This window comes from Catharus ustulatus, chromosome 4 (assembly GCF_009819885.2).
Source record: "Catharus ustulatus isolate bCatUst1 chromosome 4, bCatUst1.pri.v2, whole genome shotgun sequence".
Lineage (NCBI taxonomy): Eukaryota > Metazoa > Chordata > Aves > Passeriformes > Turdidae > Catharus > Catharus ustulatus.
The window spans coordinates 6539796-6556766 of record NC_046224.1 but is presented as its reverse complement, the minus strand read 5'-3'; the positions used below and the strand labels follow the sequence as shown (position 1 = coordinate 6556766).

Genomic DNA, 16971 nt, shown 5'->3' with positions numbered 1-16971 from the left:
ATGTGGAGGAACTTGTAGATGTGCACAGTGAAAGGAGGTACTTTCAAATAGGAGTAGCATGATAAGGCTTGTAAATTCAGCAGTGTGATTTCACAGATGGCATGAAAGCAGAAGTTAAATTCCTGATACATGGCACTGTTAAAAAATGTGTCTGTGATCAGGCTGTACTGTGAACAGAGTTAAGAAATTCCTAGAGCATACACAGTTTCCTCATTGCCATTGATTTGTCATCTTCCCAGTGGTAATTCCATTGCCCTAAAGATTTGTATTAAAATTAATAGTAATTTTTAAATATTAACTTTTCTCACAGACCTCAACAGAGCAGGATAGGTGGTGGGATATCCTCCAGGAGCTGCTACTTTTGTGATGGTTCTGGTCTCCAGTAGTTGGAATTAACACTGAAGTGAATGGCTCAGCTGATCTCACTGTTGGTCTTTGATTATAAATATGAAGGACTCCTAATATAAAGAAATATTAACATTTGATGTACAATTCTTTTTAATTCCTTTTCCTGCTGTCTGTTTTTGGACATTCTTGACTTATAAGAACTCAAACCACCTTGATTATTTTAAGAACTTAAGTTCAGTTGTGTTTATGTGCCTGCCTTGGTGACCCCATCTCTGGGCTACTCAGCTGAAGAAACAGGATGTTGCCTGAGCTGCTTGTTCTGAACAAGCAATTGGAATGTAAATACCAGCTGAAGATAGATGCAGACAGCTACCCATAGATGCAGGCAATTTGAAAGGGCAACCTATCCCAATATTTAAGTAAACTCTATTGCTGTGGTTAGTAAAAGAGCAGTTCTGCTGTGTGTCTTCAAATCAACATCATAATCCTTTCTGATGTAGAAAATTCTGCATATTCTGTAACACACTGCTTCAAGGCTTTGTGCACTGTCCATTAACAATGATTTTTTTTCTGTGTATCACTTCACTGAGCCATAATGATATGGTTTTACCTTCCATTATTGTTGTTCCATGCTTGTTTTTACTAAACCAGGAATTTTTGCAATATTCCTGTGATACTGTTATGCTAATGTTTTTGAGGAAGGTTTTTTTGTGCACGTTTCAGAGGAGTGGTGTCCTTAAGGATGGAGATAAAGCAGTATGTTTTCCAAAAGCATTTAGTTTCCAAGCGTATCAGTTAATGTTGTTTTAGTTTTGCTGCTTTATTTCCAACCATAATGAGGTATTTCAAGGACAGAATAAGCTCGCTTTCTTCTTCTGAGATCACTTTTGGGAAATGTGCAGGCACAAGAGTTTCATCAAAAAAGTGTAAAACTGGTTTTTTGTTAGAGGTGTGAAACAGACACTGTGAAATCAAAGTCATTATGTGGTGTTGCCAGGGAGCTTTCTTGCTACCACTAGGGTTGGATAGATTGGGACAAATCAGGATTCTTCAGGACAGAAAACTTAATTTGACAAAAGAGGCCATTTCTTCCTCAACTAACTGTAAATCAGTGTTAGAATACATCTTTGCCCTGCTCTGTTGAATACTGATGAATGGATCACATTTACATTTTCAGCTGTGATTTGAAGCTCCAACCCAACAGAACAGAAGGCCTTTTAAAAAGATTTTTCAATGCCAGTATACAAGTGGCTTTCACATTTGCATTGGAGGATTGATTTAAAGCTAAATATTAGCCTTTTCATCCAGAACTGCAGACTGTGATTTAACCCATACTGCTCGCAACTTTAGGACTTTTGTGTGGTTTTTGCTGTTTAACTGAATTAGCTTCCTGTATGCAGAATGATTTAGGTTTACCAGAATACTGCAATTCTATACATTATTTTCTTTTACTTCAATATGAGAAGTTTGAAATCTTTTCTTAGGCTTTAAATTCCAAACAATTCTAGATAAATGTTAAGCAGTATATAGGGGCTGTTGTGGCTTATGATATTTTTTGATGTTCCCATCTATGGTGATCTGTGAAGTTGCAAGTTTACCTGCAGTTGTTCATGTGGAGGTTTTTAGTGTTATTATTGGATGTTCTTAATTCAGAAGTTAGCTGCTTCTTAAGTGTTAAATAGTAGTGCACATTTTAGCTCAAAAGCTACAAGCCTCCAGTGTATTTACTGTCATCTTTTCATCCTGAGCCTTCTCTGTACCAAGGTCCTTTTTGTTCAGTTGAACTTGACTCATTGGTGTTTCAGTGGCCTGTTTCAGCTGAGGGTAAAATTGAGGGATGTGCTTGAGATCAAGGAGTTTTGTGTCCTTGCAAAGAAATAAAAGCCAAAAGTGCTTCCCTGGTAACATTCCAATTCCACATCATCCTTCTCTTCCCACTGAGCAGTGTGGGTGGCACTTAGTACCTGTTCAGGTCTCTGAATGCACTGCTTTTATCCATTATGATTATGCTTGTGAGGCAGAAGTTCTGGCTCCATTGCTTCATTCTTTAACTGTCTTGTAGAATCACAGAAATTAAGAAATGTACAAAATGCCCTCTTTGCTCTTCCTGGGCATAAAATTTTGAATGCATCTATTTTAGAGAGATTGCAATTAGGACTTTGAGAAAAGTTTTTCTGTAAGTTAGTTTATGATGGGTTTTGTTTGTTTGGGCTTTTTTTAATAAACTCACATTTGGAAAGGTAGGAAAAAAGATGTGCTCTTAGCTGTTTTACTGACATGTAGCTCATGTGAGCCTGAGATCCACAGGCTAGATTTCAGTCCATGGTATGTGGTCTAGATGACAGTGGTCAGAAATGGTGCTTTTTGCTACTCAGCATGCTTAACATGGACTTCAGAGAGCAACTCACTCATCCCTGATGCCAGATCTTGCTTCATAATCAGAACAGTAGGAAGATAAACAATACTGTGGGGTTTGTGGGGGTTTAGCTAAGTTATTCCCCCTTCTCAAGAGAAGGAAATTATTTTTGAGAGAAGAAAACAGTACATGTACCAGTAGATGGTGCCACTGATACTGGAATGTCTCCACTGCTGAACATGAATTTTTGTCTCCCCTGAGAGGGAACTAACTCAATCTCTGATTGCCAGTTTCAACATAATTAACCCAAGGCTTTTCCTTATTATATTTCACCTATTTAGAAATACCCAGTCTTAGAATGCTTCCCCATGAAGAAACCTTTTGTATCCTGCAAGGGAATAACAACAATGTGCTCTAAGACTTTAATTTTCCCCCAGGTATACTCAGTTTACAGAGATGAAATTATTAGCTCTCAGCAGGCAGGTACTTGTTGACACCAGAATAAAACTTTCTGGTATTTGTCTTAAAAGAATTGCCGAATAGAAATCCCCTCAGCTAAATGCACCCTCTAGTTCAGCCACAGTCCTCTCTTAGTTTAGCTTTTGTGGGTGAGTGTGAAGTAGTGAGACTTTCACTTCTCTCAAAGTTAATGGCTAAATGCTTAATAACATGGTAGTAATTTGCTGTGGTGTGTTCCAACCAGCTTGAAAAATGTAAATACTGCTCCAGTTATTGATTAACAAAAGAGATAAAAACTGTTAAATAGGTAACTGAGGTAACCACAATGTTTCACCAGGAGTCTGCCTGGTTATGCTTTTTGAGGGGAGTATATTCTGCTGCTTCTAACCCACAATTTAAAGACATAATTGTTTTTTTTATCTCTAAGTGGGTATTAAATGTCTTGGAAATGGGCTCCAGTGACACAGAAGCAGAAAGGAGAAAGGAGGCAGTTGTGATGGCTTTGTTTGGGGTTTTGGTCTTGATGCTTTGTGCCAGGACATGCTCTGTGTATCAGCTGTGCTGTTGGATTTTTTTTTGTCAGGGTATTTTTCTTTTTATTTCCTGAACAGGGAAAACCTTAATCCTTCATAAAGTGTAAACTCAAGATGCATTTTTCCTTACAGGCAATTTCTCACTAGAAGCATGCAAATTTAGGATGTTCCTCTCCACTTACTTTGGCTTGTTCTAGAGTTCATCTGTTTACTGCATTAACTCAACATTCTGAAAATAAACTGAAAATACTTCCTTCAGCTTGTTAAATGATATTATGAGGCCTCAGAGTGCAGTTAGTTTCTCTGCATTTAAAACTGATATATACACAGCTGGTTTGCATAAATGTGCAAAGGAAATGGGTGTGAAGGCATGTAATTAAGGCAAGAGAGAAGGAAATAAGGAAATTCTGTAGAAAACTTGGACATATTAGCATTTGTGGGAGTGCTGGCAGAGTTTTTGGCAAAAGGGTGGCCACATTACATCTGCTCAGCTTTGCTTTGTTAAATAACTACTACATTCATTCAGAATTCCCACCTTACAAGTAAAGATATTCTCTACCTTCCTGGCTATGTCTACTGCTTTTCAAAAAAAATTGTAATACCTTGCCATAACCCATGACCTTGTCTGTAAGAACCCTTTTTGCATGTTGAGATGGATCTGAATTTTCTTTCTGTTTGGTAATTTATTGAAGGTCAAATTCTGTAGTTGATGGTATTCAAGTTATTTTTCTTTTTAACTTCTACCATAGTAAATGCTGAAATATCCAACAGGATATGGTGGTTACTTTTTGTATTATTTTTAAATGATACTGCATTCTGAAGTGGCCAAAAAAATTGCATGTATGTAGTTCTGTCAGTGCACTGACTCTTTTCACAAGTAAAATGGTACCCATATTTGTACACATAAATACATTTTTGTCTATAAATTGTCTATTTTATCCTCTCCTTTGTTTGCAGATTGGATTTGCTACCATTTTATGCAAGACTGGTTGCCACATTGCATCCCTGTATGTCTGATGTAGCAGAGGATCTCTGTTCCATGCTGAGAGCAGATTTCAGATTCCATGTATGTTTTGGTGAATTAGTTTTTTACTAAAACCAGGTTAACCAATCTCATAAGTCGTCCCTTGTGGTAAAAAAATATTGTGTTGTGTAGCTACTACTTCAGTGAATATTTTTCTGTCAGTTCAGCAGTTCTAGAAAAAAAAGAAGAAATTTTTGTAACTTTTAAAGTCCTTGTAAAAGAGAAGTTTTGCTTTTGCAACTTTCCATATATGCTTACATATTTTTATAAATGAACTATACAACAGTTACAACAGAAGTTACAAAAATTAGAAATTCTGCTCCATCTGTTTTAAGGGTTTTCTATAAATTAATAATTTGCTTTTAAAATGAGACATTTCCCACTACAAGGCTACTATTGTAGTGATCATTATTATCATATAGTATTTACTTCAAATTAGATTTTAGAATTTTCTTCTATCAAAATTTTCCACAGAAATGTATTTTTCAGTGTTGTTTCACTTTCAAGTGTTGTAATCAAACTTGTTATGGTGCACAGTGATAATTCCTTCACCATTTTCTGATTTTGTGGCACAGATTTCAATTTCTTTTTTTTCTGATATTGACATTAAAAATGTAGAAATTGCTCAGACTTACTTAAATCTCAACTATGTTAACTTTCTCAGAAAAACCTCTTTCTGTTGGGGAAATACAATTTTCTATTTAGCAGATTATGTTTAGACATATATTTGTGTTTTGTTCCTAAATTTATGCTAAATGCCAGCAATTTTAAAAGTCTGCAAGTGACCCTATTCACACAGAGACTTCTTACTGATTCTGAAAATATAGAATCTGAATAATTTATCACTACTTCATTGTGGTAAAGGAGGAAGATCTTTGGCTCTAGGTATGTAGAGGAATTATTGTTTTGGGGTGGGAGATTGGGAAAAGAATTGAAAATCTGAAGAAACAAGGTCATAGGAGAGTTTTAGGAAACCCAGTGAGAGGTAAAGGTGGAGCTGGAGAAAGCAAACCAATACCAAAGCTGAATTCCTAAGTATTTTATACATGTTCAGATCAAAGTAATTTAGAAGAAGTGGTATTTTTGAGGGCCTACAATCAATTTTGGTTGTTTTTTAGGTAAGAAAAAAGGACCAGATCAACATTGAAACAAAGAATAAAACTGTGAGGTTTATTGGTGAGCTTACCAAGTTTAAGATGTACTCCAAGAACGACACTCTCCACTGTTTAAAGGTTGGTGTTGATAGTCCTGTCTCCTTTGTATGCTGATACTGCATCCCCATCCTATTCCCCTTCACTTCCTGCTGCTGATGTTACCTGAATTCATTACATGGGATGTTTGAAACCTGGTGTCTGTGGCTGCTGTGTATGAGGAGACTTTTACAGCTGCTATAGAAGTTAGAATGTTTTACCTCTTCTACCTTTTAAAATAAACTTCTACGTTTGGACATAACCAAACTGCTGATCATTTTCTTTGTCAGTATGGCAGTATTGCTGCTTATTAATCTGCTGTACATTGCAAAACTTCCATACATTGATTTCAATTAGTGTTTTTGTGGAAAATAACAGTAAGGGAGAAGGACTGGAGGGAAAAGCATTTCAGTGATGCAAGGAGAGGCTTTTATGCCATTTTGGCAGGTGCTTTGGTTTATTGAGGACAAAACATTTCTGGAAAGCATTAATTTCTAGGCACATCATCTCACTTTGCATGCTGATAAACATTCAAACCTTGATATCAATCCCAAATCAAAAATAGGTTTAAAAAATAAAAGTGTCTTAATAAAAGGTGCTTGAGACTCACAGCTTAACCTCACTTTCTATAGTGGTTTCTGTTAATTGACTTGTTAGATATCAAGCTGATTCCTAAAGAAATCATAATCCTCATAATTTCACCTCTCCTGTCTATAAAATGCTGTAAAATGTAAAACTGTATTAATTATAGTTATTGCTTAACTTGATGTAGTTAGGTGTGCTCTGAGGTTACTGTGCCTTTGTGCAGTATTATTGGGTGGTTTGGGTGGGGTTTTTAGGCTGGTCTTTCTAAACATCCTGTTCTTCAAGCCTAAATTTAGGGTCTGTAGACTGTTCTTAGAAGAATTTTAAAATGAGATTAATCTTTGGAATATTCATAGAATGTTTTGGGTTGGATGAGGCTTTAAGATCATCTGGTTCCAACCCCCTGTCTTGGACAGGGACACCTTCCTTCTCCTAGACCTGGTTGCTCAGAGCTCCATCCACCTGGCCTTGAACACTTCCAGGGATGGGCATCCACTTCTTTGGGCAACCTGTGCCAGGGCCTTGCCATCCTGACATCTGATCAGTGAAGTCCATTTGCATTTATTCCATAAAGATTTTAGAACACCAGCATGATGTCCAGTCTGGTAGATATAACTTAATGCTTTCTGCAGCTGAAAATGATGTTTAACAAGGTGTGCTTTTCTATAAATACATACCAGATGCTTCTGTCAGACTTCTCTCATCACCATATTGAAATGGCATGTACCTTGCTGGAAACCTGTGGAAGATTCCTCTTCAGATCTCCAGAATCTCACTTAAGAACCAATGTTCTTTTGGTAAGAGAAAACTTGTCTTACGGGGAGGTTGTGTGTCCTGACTTAAACCAATTACTCCTTTTGAAACTATTTTATAAACTCCAGTTGCTGAACAATCTCTTCATGACTTGAAAGAAAATGTAAAAAAGAGAATTCAATTTCTGAAGTTAAAAAGCAATTACTTTTGAACTACCAGTAATTCAGCTACAGGGCAAACCCAGAGGATTAGATTGAAAGAATATTGTAGCTGTACTGAACATGGCTGAAATAGTGTTTGAGAGGAAAAATAGCAGTGAATGGAACCAGGCATGATTTCAGTTGGGAGTGAAGACATTTGTGCAAGAGGTGGTTTCTATGCCCTGTATAATGATTGGAATTCTAAATGTGAAAAAAAGTTTATGAAGCAGTTTTAGAAATACAGATTGGGAATTAAGATTAGAATTGGGATATGTAAGTCTGAAGAAGTACTGTCAAAGACTTAAAAATAACAAGAACTGATAAAAAATAACAAGAACTGACTTGGGAGGCAATCCTAAAGAGACAGTCAGGCATGATTGAAGAAGACCTTCAAAGATAGATTCACTAAACCAGTAGTCTCTCTCTTCTCATGCTCTAGTTAATGGAGGTGCAGTTACATATTTGGGTATATTGTTGACTAATTTCTTTTCCACAAAATACTGTTTTTTTCTGAACCTCTTTGAATGTCAGAACATCTGTTGAGGTGGTACAGTCATGAGAGGAAAGAGACAGTCAAATTAACTGCCAATTCTTTGGCTCTTGCTTTTTGTAGCAGTGTACTTTGTATCCTGAAAGGTTTGAATCTCAATTTTCTAAAGGGTTGACAGCTGATTGGTTGTATTGTGAAATATATTCCTTTCCATAATCAAATATTTTTCCCTTGAAAAGCCCTTTCCATTATCTTGAAAAGACATTTTACTCGTTACTATCACTTTTTGATAGTTAGTAAAAATTTTAGAGATCAGGAAAAATTAAATACTTATACCAGAGCTGGTTTTTGTAACTGACTACTTTTAGTGTTATGCACTACAAAAATGCTGACTGTTAGCTGGATTGCTGGAATCTGCTGAATGAATGCTAAACGTGGCTTAACTGTGAAGTGCAAGACAAACCACAAACACTGTGTGAATTACTGAGGCTTAAAGCCACACAAGGTTTTGGATAAGTAGTCTTTTCTATGCACTGAGGAACCAGGAGAGGTGGAAGATGGCAAATAAGTTTGGAATATCTATTTATTAAGATGTAAAATAGGCTAAATAGATTTATAATCTACATCCATCTTAATAGCTGTATCTTCTAACATTCCCCTAAAAAACCTACTGAGATTAATTTTGACTTAAATAGTTTTATACAAATTGGATCATGGTCTTATGGCACAAGTTACTGTGAACTGTGGAAAAGATTTCTCCCAAAGCAAGCTGATCACAATCTTGTGGTAAAAATGTAAGCAATTGTAAAGCTGATCTACTCTCATGGGTAGAATTAAGGCCTGTTGATCCTCTAAATAATTATTGGTTTTAGTCTTTACTGCTGAGGATGTATTTTGTAATAAGATTCCAAGCAGGCTGTGTGCTACTACTATTAGAGACAATGTTACTTTGTTCTGGTGTGGAAGAAAGTCATAGTTAAGAATGGATTTTTAAAAGTAATTAAGGAAAAATTATTTATTGAGAAGTGTTCTATAAGGACATTGCAAATTTAGTGGCATTAAGGAACTTACTCTAGAGAAACATTTTGTGATCATATCCTGGTTTTGTGGAACTACTTCATGTTTTGCAAATTATTTAGAGATTCTTCTTTTATTAGGACAATGTTTATTTCTAGTAATGGTCTTCTTGGCAAATCTTTCAATTCAATGTCCTTTATGTAATTTAAAACACTAATGTAAAACTAGATTGACTTTAGGATTGATCAGTTGATAAATGAATTATTTGAATTGGATTATTTGAATTGGAGTTTTGAAAGGAAGATCAGCTTCATCTTGATCTATGTTCCTGTAACATAATCAAGTTAAAATGTCAAATTCTTGTATTATACTGTTGTGGTCTTGCTGAAAGAATATTTGAAATTCTGGTATTAAAAGCTTCCTGATGCATTTTTAATCATTTAACTTAGACAATTGCCTTAAGCCTTAGGGCCAGATCACTTGTGTTGATAAATATACAGAATTAAACTACACGGTGGCTTCCTTCTTGATGTGACTGCTTTTACTGGTGTATTGAAACTGGGAGATGTTGTTTGTGAGGCAGAGGCTGTGACAAAGTAAATGCAGTTCATGCAGAACTGTGTTAATTCACTACAACAATAATGTGCTTCCAGGAAATTAAAAATTTCCATTTGAGCTGTTGGAATGAGTAGCAGGGCACAGGAGTGCAGATGTTAAAGGGAAGGAGGAACTGAACAGGTTTCAGTATCTTGCTATAATCTGATGTTTAAATGTCAGTCATGCTGAAACTTTCTAAAATTGGAATTCTTATGATGCTTAGGTTTTGATTAGTTGCTTCTTTTTTTTTTCCTAATAGTACGAGATTTTCTTTTGAAATGCTTCTGCAATATATGCTACATGCAGAGAGATTTTACTACTCACCAAGAAAACCCAAACAGTTTTAATATTTTAACATGGTACTTTAATGCTTGTGGTCTGTTTTAAAAACATAAACTGATCTTCAGATGTAATGCTTTACCTTTGTAGTTCTTCATTTTAGCCTGGTAAAACGTGCACCCAAAGTAGCTGATGAGCTTAAAGCATTTCGGACTGCAGGTCTTGCTTTTTTCTTCTGAATTGTGTCAAGGTTTTTGCTACTACAAACAATGTAGTGTTATGATTATCTTTCCTGCCTATCCATCTGATGCCTTAGCTGAAAAAGAATTGGAACAGTTTCTTGAAATACTGAAGATTTTTAATAAGTAGAGATTAAGACTAATGCAATCCACTTACAGTTAGAACACACACTCAGGGCTGCTTGAAACCCATTACATTACAGTGATGTTGAGAGTTCAGGTAGTGCATATTGTCTCTTCTGGGAAGAAACATTTTAATCATGAACTGTTATTTAGAGTATAATATAAAACTTTTTGTAACAGGAAAATACACAAATTGCATAGATTTAGGGTTTTAAAGTTTTATTTGCAAGTCCTTCAGCCATTTTCTCTGTTCTGCTTCATTTTGACCCACTTTATTTTTCAGTTTATAGTATAGCATGATAAATCCCTTTAAGGCAGCAAAGTTGTATTTTCTCTGGATCTATCTAGAAAAGGTAAAAAATTTTCAAAGGTAACATTAACATGTATGACATGGTAAAGTTTGGGAATTCTCTAATCTATTTTTTCCCCCACATAAACCATTTATGTAGTCAGTTGTTAAGTGCTGTGTGTCTGTTAGGTGCCTGTAGGAAAGTGTGCTGCTACTGAGAGAAATTTCCCATTTGGAAAGGAACAGTCTCACAAGGAACCAAAGGAAAGAGCATTTGTGTGTGGAAAAGGTTAAGAATGAAATGCCTTAGGGTTGGTGTCAGATGGAGACCTTCCTGGTGATGACTAAAATCCAGGAGGAAACTTGAATTATTTGTTGGGTTACTATGTTACACAAAGCTACCCTTCCTCATTGAATTAGCAGCTGAAACTCAGGGTTCAGGAGCTGTTGAGTACATTGACATTTCACTGAATGGAAATGTCTGCCTTGTAAAAGAAATTCTAAATTATTCAGGTTTAGTGGAAAGGACTTCAGCATGAAAAATAGTTCTTTCTCACCAAGAATCAAAGAAGTTTAAACTCTTGGTTAGTTGACTGGGCTGCATGAATGGATATACTGACATTTGTGTGTAGGTATGAAACAGAAGTTACATGTTTATCATTTTGCCAACCTCCAGCAGATAATGAAGTTTCAACAGGTCCAGTTTCCTGGTGACCCACTACAAGTGATTTAGAATATATAGGATCACTTACAGGATTACACCTATATCCATATAATTACACAGATGCATACTTGTAAGTATTTAATAATGGAATTAAGCTCATCCTCAACTGTAAAATCAGCAGCTTAGAACTGCTATTTTTGTTCTTGTACAGAATTTTTAGATAAAAGAAAATTTTAAACCCCACAAAATAACCCTAACTTACATGTATAAAAGAAGTAGGGAGAAAAGATTGTATTAAGTGAGGAAAATCAGGACAATCCTGAAAATCAAGCACAGTAATTAGTGCTGAGTTTTACTTGTCTGATTTTTCCTGAAACATTACTTTATGGTAGGTACTGTTTTTCTTGCAGTCAGTTCTGCTTGGGTAAACAGCAGTAATGGACATGGAATAAGGAAAATTCTGTTGTCTAAACCTTTGGAAGTTCATGTGAAGTCATCAAAAAATCAGTGGAGTTACATGCTGATGTAAAAGTAGATTGCCAGTCTTATGATGATTCACTGTGTTTGTGCCAAGATATCAGTATTTCAGCTAGTTAAATAAAATCTAGTTAAATAATGTTTTAAACAGAGTTGCTGGTAGTCTTATGAACCATTTATCTGTACAGTAACATTAAGATTTTGAGTTAAAGCTTAAATACTTCTCCAAAACCTTTTTTACCACAGGTGAAGTATTATAAAAACAGGGATCAAAAGAAAAATGACCATGGAAAGAGAAACACAGAACCATATATATGTACTTTGTCTTTTTTTCTCTCTACCCAAGGTTTCAACTTACTTTTCTGCAACCTTTCATATTTACTGTATCCCAAATGTAACTCTAAAAGCCTTTGACTTGAAAATGTGGTATGTCAGCATCTCTAACTGGTCGTTTGCATTTGTTTCCAGGAACAAATGATGAGGAAAAAACAAGCAATGCATCTTGATGCACGCTATGTTACAATGGTAGAAAATGCCTATTACTACTGTAATCCCCCTCCAGCTGAAAAAACTGTGAAGAAAAAGCGTCCTCCTTTGCAGGAATATATCCGTAACTTCTTTACAAGGATCTCTCCAAGGTCACCACAGAGAAGGTAAATCCTTTCAAAACCTTTAATGTAGTTTTTTTTACTGAAAGTGGGGTAGTAGTAGCTTTGGAAAAGGTTTGGGAAGGGCTGTGGTTTTGTCAGTTGCAAGGAAGAGGGATCATTTTTTGTATTCATGAATAAAGAGTTTATTTTCTTTTATTGAAACGCCAGTTGAGGACCTGTTGTGTTCTCAACAGCATCAAATGTTGAACAAAGGGAGATGAGATGAGAATGTGGTGTTCTGTACATTGTGTTGGGAGAATAAGGGCAAAAGCCTTCAGTTAAATACAGACTGTAAGAGCAAGGAAATTATGGAACAGCCTTGGACTGCTTGATCAGTAGCTCAAGGACAGCAGTTGGGTTATGTACATAAAGTCTTCCATTGCTACTGCAGGTCTGGAGGATGCCTGGAAGTGAGAACTAGGGTGTTTGCAGGTGCTAACAGGATTTCATCCCAGCTAGAAGAGAGGGGGATGACAGGGAGCATCTTGATATTTTACCTGCTAAAATGTGAAGCTTGTCTTAAAATTTGGTTTAGGTCCTGAGACAGATGCGCAAGCTGCCTTGGCAGGATGCAGAAGTTAAGGACTATGTTATATGCTGTATGATCAACATCTGGAATGTGAAATATAATAGTATTCACTGTGTAGCCAACCTCTTAGCAGGGTTGGTCCTTTACCAGGAAGATGTCGGAATTCATGTTGTGGATGGAGTGCTAGAGGATATTCGACTAGGAATGGAGGTAAACAAACAGTGTTCTTGCTAAGCTATGCTCATCTACTTACCTTGAAAGGAAAACTCAAATAATTGTGCTTAAGGAAAGGAATCCTTGGAGTCTTTTTTTTTTTTTTATTACGTACCAAGAAAAACCCCAACAAAACCAAACTAACAACATTACTTAAGACAATTGTTTTACCTCCTTTATCATAGTAAGACCATAGAATTTATTTGACATTGTAGAATTTTATACAACTTCAAGTAACCTTGGAGATGAGTCAATATTTTAAGAGCTGTTATAATTACAAGAATTCTCTGGGTGATGAAAAGTCATCATACATTTAAGATGGAGTGTATGCTAAATGTATTGGAACTTAAATATCAGCTTTCATAACTATTTAATGTTTATTTTTTTATAATGTATGTAGCCATAAATAACCATTCTGTCAACTTTTTATGCACTTTTTTGTAAAAGATTCGTTGGGTTTGGGGTTTTTCAAGTTCTGTTGTGTCTGCATGATAGAGTGAATTTTCTTGTTCTTTTTTGATAAAGGTTAATCAACCAAAGTTCAACCAACGGCGGATCAGCAGTGCCAAGTTTTTGGGGGAGCTTTACAATTATCGAATGGTGGAGTCAGCTGTAATATTTAGAACTCTGTATTCCTTCACCTCATTTGGTGTGAACCCTGATGGCAGTCCTAGTCCACTGGACCCTCCAGAACACCTTTTCAGAATCAGACTTCGTCTGTACTATCCTGATACCTGTGGGCAGTATTTGACAGAGGATCCAGCAAGCGAAAACTTGATTGCTTCCTTGTATATTTTCAGGTATTCTAAATTTTATGCAGATCTGAAGTTCTTTAACAAGCTAATGTAGTTAGTCTGGTATGTATTCATCTCATTGTTCTCTAGCACTGCAATTTGTAAATCTTGTCTGTCTGGTAGCAGTTTCAGTTTCAAGTGATATGTTACGTTGAGTTATGCCAAAGTGATCAGGAGGTGCTCAGTGCTCACATTAGGGCTTGCTGAACTTGAAGAAGAGAAATTATTTATTTAGGCTGCTGCCTCAGCTAATGATTTTTGTAGAGAGAGAGGAGTCATACTTCTCAGGCATGCATGGTGAAAGCTGAAAGGCAATGGACACAGTTGCAAAAAAAAAAGTTCTGACTCAATAAATGTCATGAAGTGGGGAAAAGATTTCATAATGAGTGTTTAAACACTGAAATGAAGAATTCTAGACCATGGAATTCATGCTAAAACTTGCTGGATTTAATTTCTCTTTCTTTCTGCTGTTCTCTATAATTTATGCTAAAATAAGGGTATTTAAAAAGTAAAATTAAGGTGATTACTTATTTCAACCTTAAGGATATAAATCACTCATCTGCATACAAGGTGTAAAATGATGTTTTGAAGTATAGAATCTCAGAATGTTTTGGGTTGGAGGGCACCTCAAGGATCACCTTGTTAACCCCCTGCCATGGGCAGGGACACCTCCCACTATACCAGACTGCTCACAGTATGATATGTCTGATTTTTAAATGCAAAGTAAATGTTTTGGAGATGATATCATTATATTTGTGTTACACAAAATTTCAGCAAACCTTCCTCTTGAGCATGTCATCTTTTAAGTAAGATTCTTTTACTCATACTTCACTTTCAGATCAGATTTTGCGGCACTTAGTTCTCAAGTTCTACTGTTAGCGTCACTTAAAATGAGCATTTATTTTTTACAACATCACTGTAAGAGGTATATGTGAATTTGTTGTAAAGCAAACTGGATAAGGCACTTGAAGCTGGCTGCAGTCTAAAGATTTTCTTATGATGTTTTCCCCACTTTCCCCATAATATGCCTTTGGGGAAATTAATTTTCTTGAAATATTTAGGGGAAGGAATCAAAGGCTGGCTGGTTGTTAAGGGTCATCTCTTGTAGAAAGAGTTTACCCTGAGAAGCCACTTTCTTGTCAGGGCTTTTTTGTTCATCTTCATACTTATAACAGTAGTTATGATTCTAATGTTTGTAATATCCAGTGTTATCAGACAAGTTTTAGTGATATCAAAATATATAATAGTTGTGTGAAACAGGAGAGTAGTGACATGAAAGCTTCTGCATTTTTTACTGTACAAACATGGCATTTTAAACTTCGTAACTTAAATGGTTTATAAACATCAGTGTGCATATAATTGATTTCAATATTTGGTATTCTAGCGCTATGTGTGGTGGAAAAAAAGTCTGGATGTTTGGACAAAAGACCACCCTTTTCCTATAGACATAGACTATATGATCAGTGATACACTGGAACTGCTGAGACCAAAGATAAAGCTCTGCAATTCTCTGGAAGAAGCTGTCAGACAGGTGCAAGACTTGGAACGAGAATTCTTAATAAAATTGGGTAAGAAAATGTGCAAAGGACATTTTTGCCAACTTCTGTAGTTCTTAAAGTTGTCTCTTTATGATGGTAATAGGTGACTATTGCTATTGTTATGATCATTTATTCTCATGATAGAGATATTTTTGTAACTTTTTGCATGTTTCTTTCTAATCATCATCGATACCACACAGAATCTTTGTAACTCTGAAATAATAGCTGTTGTAAAAAATTGTCATTATGAATAGTCTTAATGTAATAGTATTTGGAGAGCAGTGTGTGTGTGAATTAAATTATGGAGTCACATGATGCAAGTGATGAGGAAAAAAATAGTTAATTTTATCCAAAAAATGTAGGAATCACACTAATATCAGGAGAAAACAGTTGGGCTGGCAGCATAGCTCAGTTGAAAATAGACTGATTGGTGAGTATCTAAAACTTGTCGTCATATTAACCTTTAAACCTCTTGGACATATTTGTTCTTAGAAAACACTGGATACTACCGTGCTCATTACTTGTTAAATGGAGTTGTTTTCTCATCTTCCATTTTTTATTTGAAAACAAGCTTGTCCGTTGTAAGATTTTATATGAAAATATTAGTTAACACTTTATCTACTTGGAGACCTTCAATTTTTAAGAATAATCCTTTAATTCAGTGGGTTGAATATGTCTAATAGCCACATAAAAGGCTGCAACTTCTGTTTTAGGAGGAACTTTTTTTTTAATATGCGGTTTATTTAATTGATATGCCCTGAAATTCTCTATATAGTAACTGAAAAGCAGATTAGATCCCCTGTGGTGTGATCTAAACTCCTGATTTTCATGCTCTCAAAATCATAACCAAGAAGAAATATGTGAGTTACATAAACTGTAATATTCTTTTGAAAAGTGAATTCTTTCTTTCCTACAAATAACAGGAGCTTCACAAAACTTTACACTAATGACTGACCCAAAGTGCAGCTGGTCTGATGTCAAAAAAGGAGTAACAACCTGAATAGTGACTGTGTTGACTCCTCAGTAAATTCCTAGAAAAACCAGTGGCCTAGAAGTCTGACATCAGCAACCCCCTGGAGGATTAAGTGGCTTTGTAAATTATGAAAAGAAATAAAGAGAATGTGTGAGAACAATAGTGTATGCTGGAAGTTCAAGGGGTTTGCATTGGATGTCTTAAATATTACAATAGTCATTCTCTAAAAGCAGATCTTAATTTTTTTTCCTGAATCAGCACCATGCTCAGTTCTTAATAACATTCTGATTGAAATCTGTATCTAAGACTAAACTGGCACTGAAAACTGGAAAAAGCTAAAACTAATTTTTCAGTTCTGTGGAAATGGTACAAATAATGGTGTTAGATTGAAGGATGCCTTACTGAAGAAAGGAGATCTTTATGTTTGATGTTTTACACACAGAGTAAAACTAAAACATCTTGAGAGACAGAAGGCAGGCAGGTCAGCAAGAGAAACAGCAAGATGAGCTAAACACAGTGTAAGAATTGTCAGACCTGTCTGCAAGGAGAATGAGCACACCATTAGTTCTTGAGGAATAGACTTTGCTTTCCCAGAGATTTCCTAGAGGCACCTGCATCCTCATAGGTTCAATTACAGCCTCAGAGCATTAG

At 35.7% G+C, this 16971-nt stretch overlaps 1 protein-coding gene across 1 annotated transcript in view; it reads left to right on the top strand.

The window, feature by feature from the left end:
- LOC116995871 (regulator of nonsense transcripts 2-like) overlaps nucleotides 1–16971 on the top strand; it is a 46266-nt gene that overhangs the window by 10613 nt on the left and 18682 nt on the right. The window contains 9 exon segments of the mRNA XM_033058948.2: nucleotides 4654–4762; nucleotides 5839–5952; nucleotides 7176–7292; nucleotides 12092–12233; nucleotides 12236–12276; nucleotides 12809–13012; nucleotides 13541–13760; nucleotides 13763–13815; nucleotides 15194–15377. Coding sequence (XP_032914839.1) covers nucleotides 4654–4762; nucleotides 5839–5952; nucleotides 7176–7292; nucleotides 12092–12233; nucleotides 12236–12276; nucleotides 12809–13012; nucleotides 13541–13760; nucleotides 13763–13815; nucleotides 15194–15377 — 1184 coding nt within the window.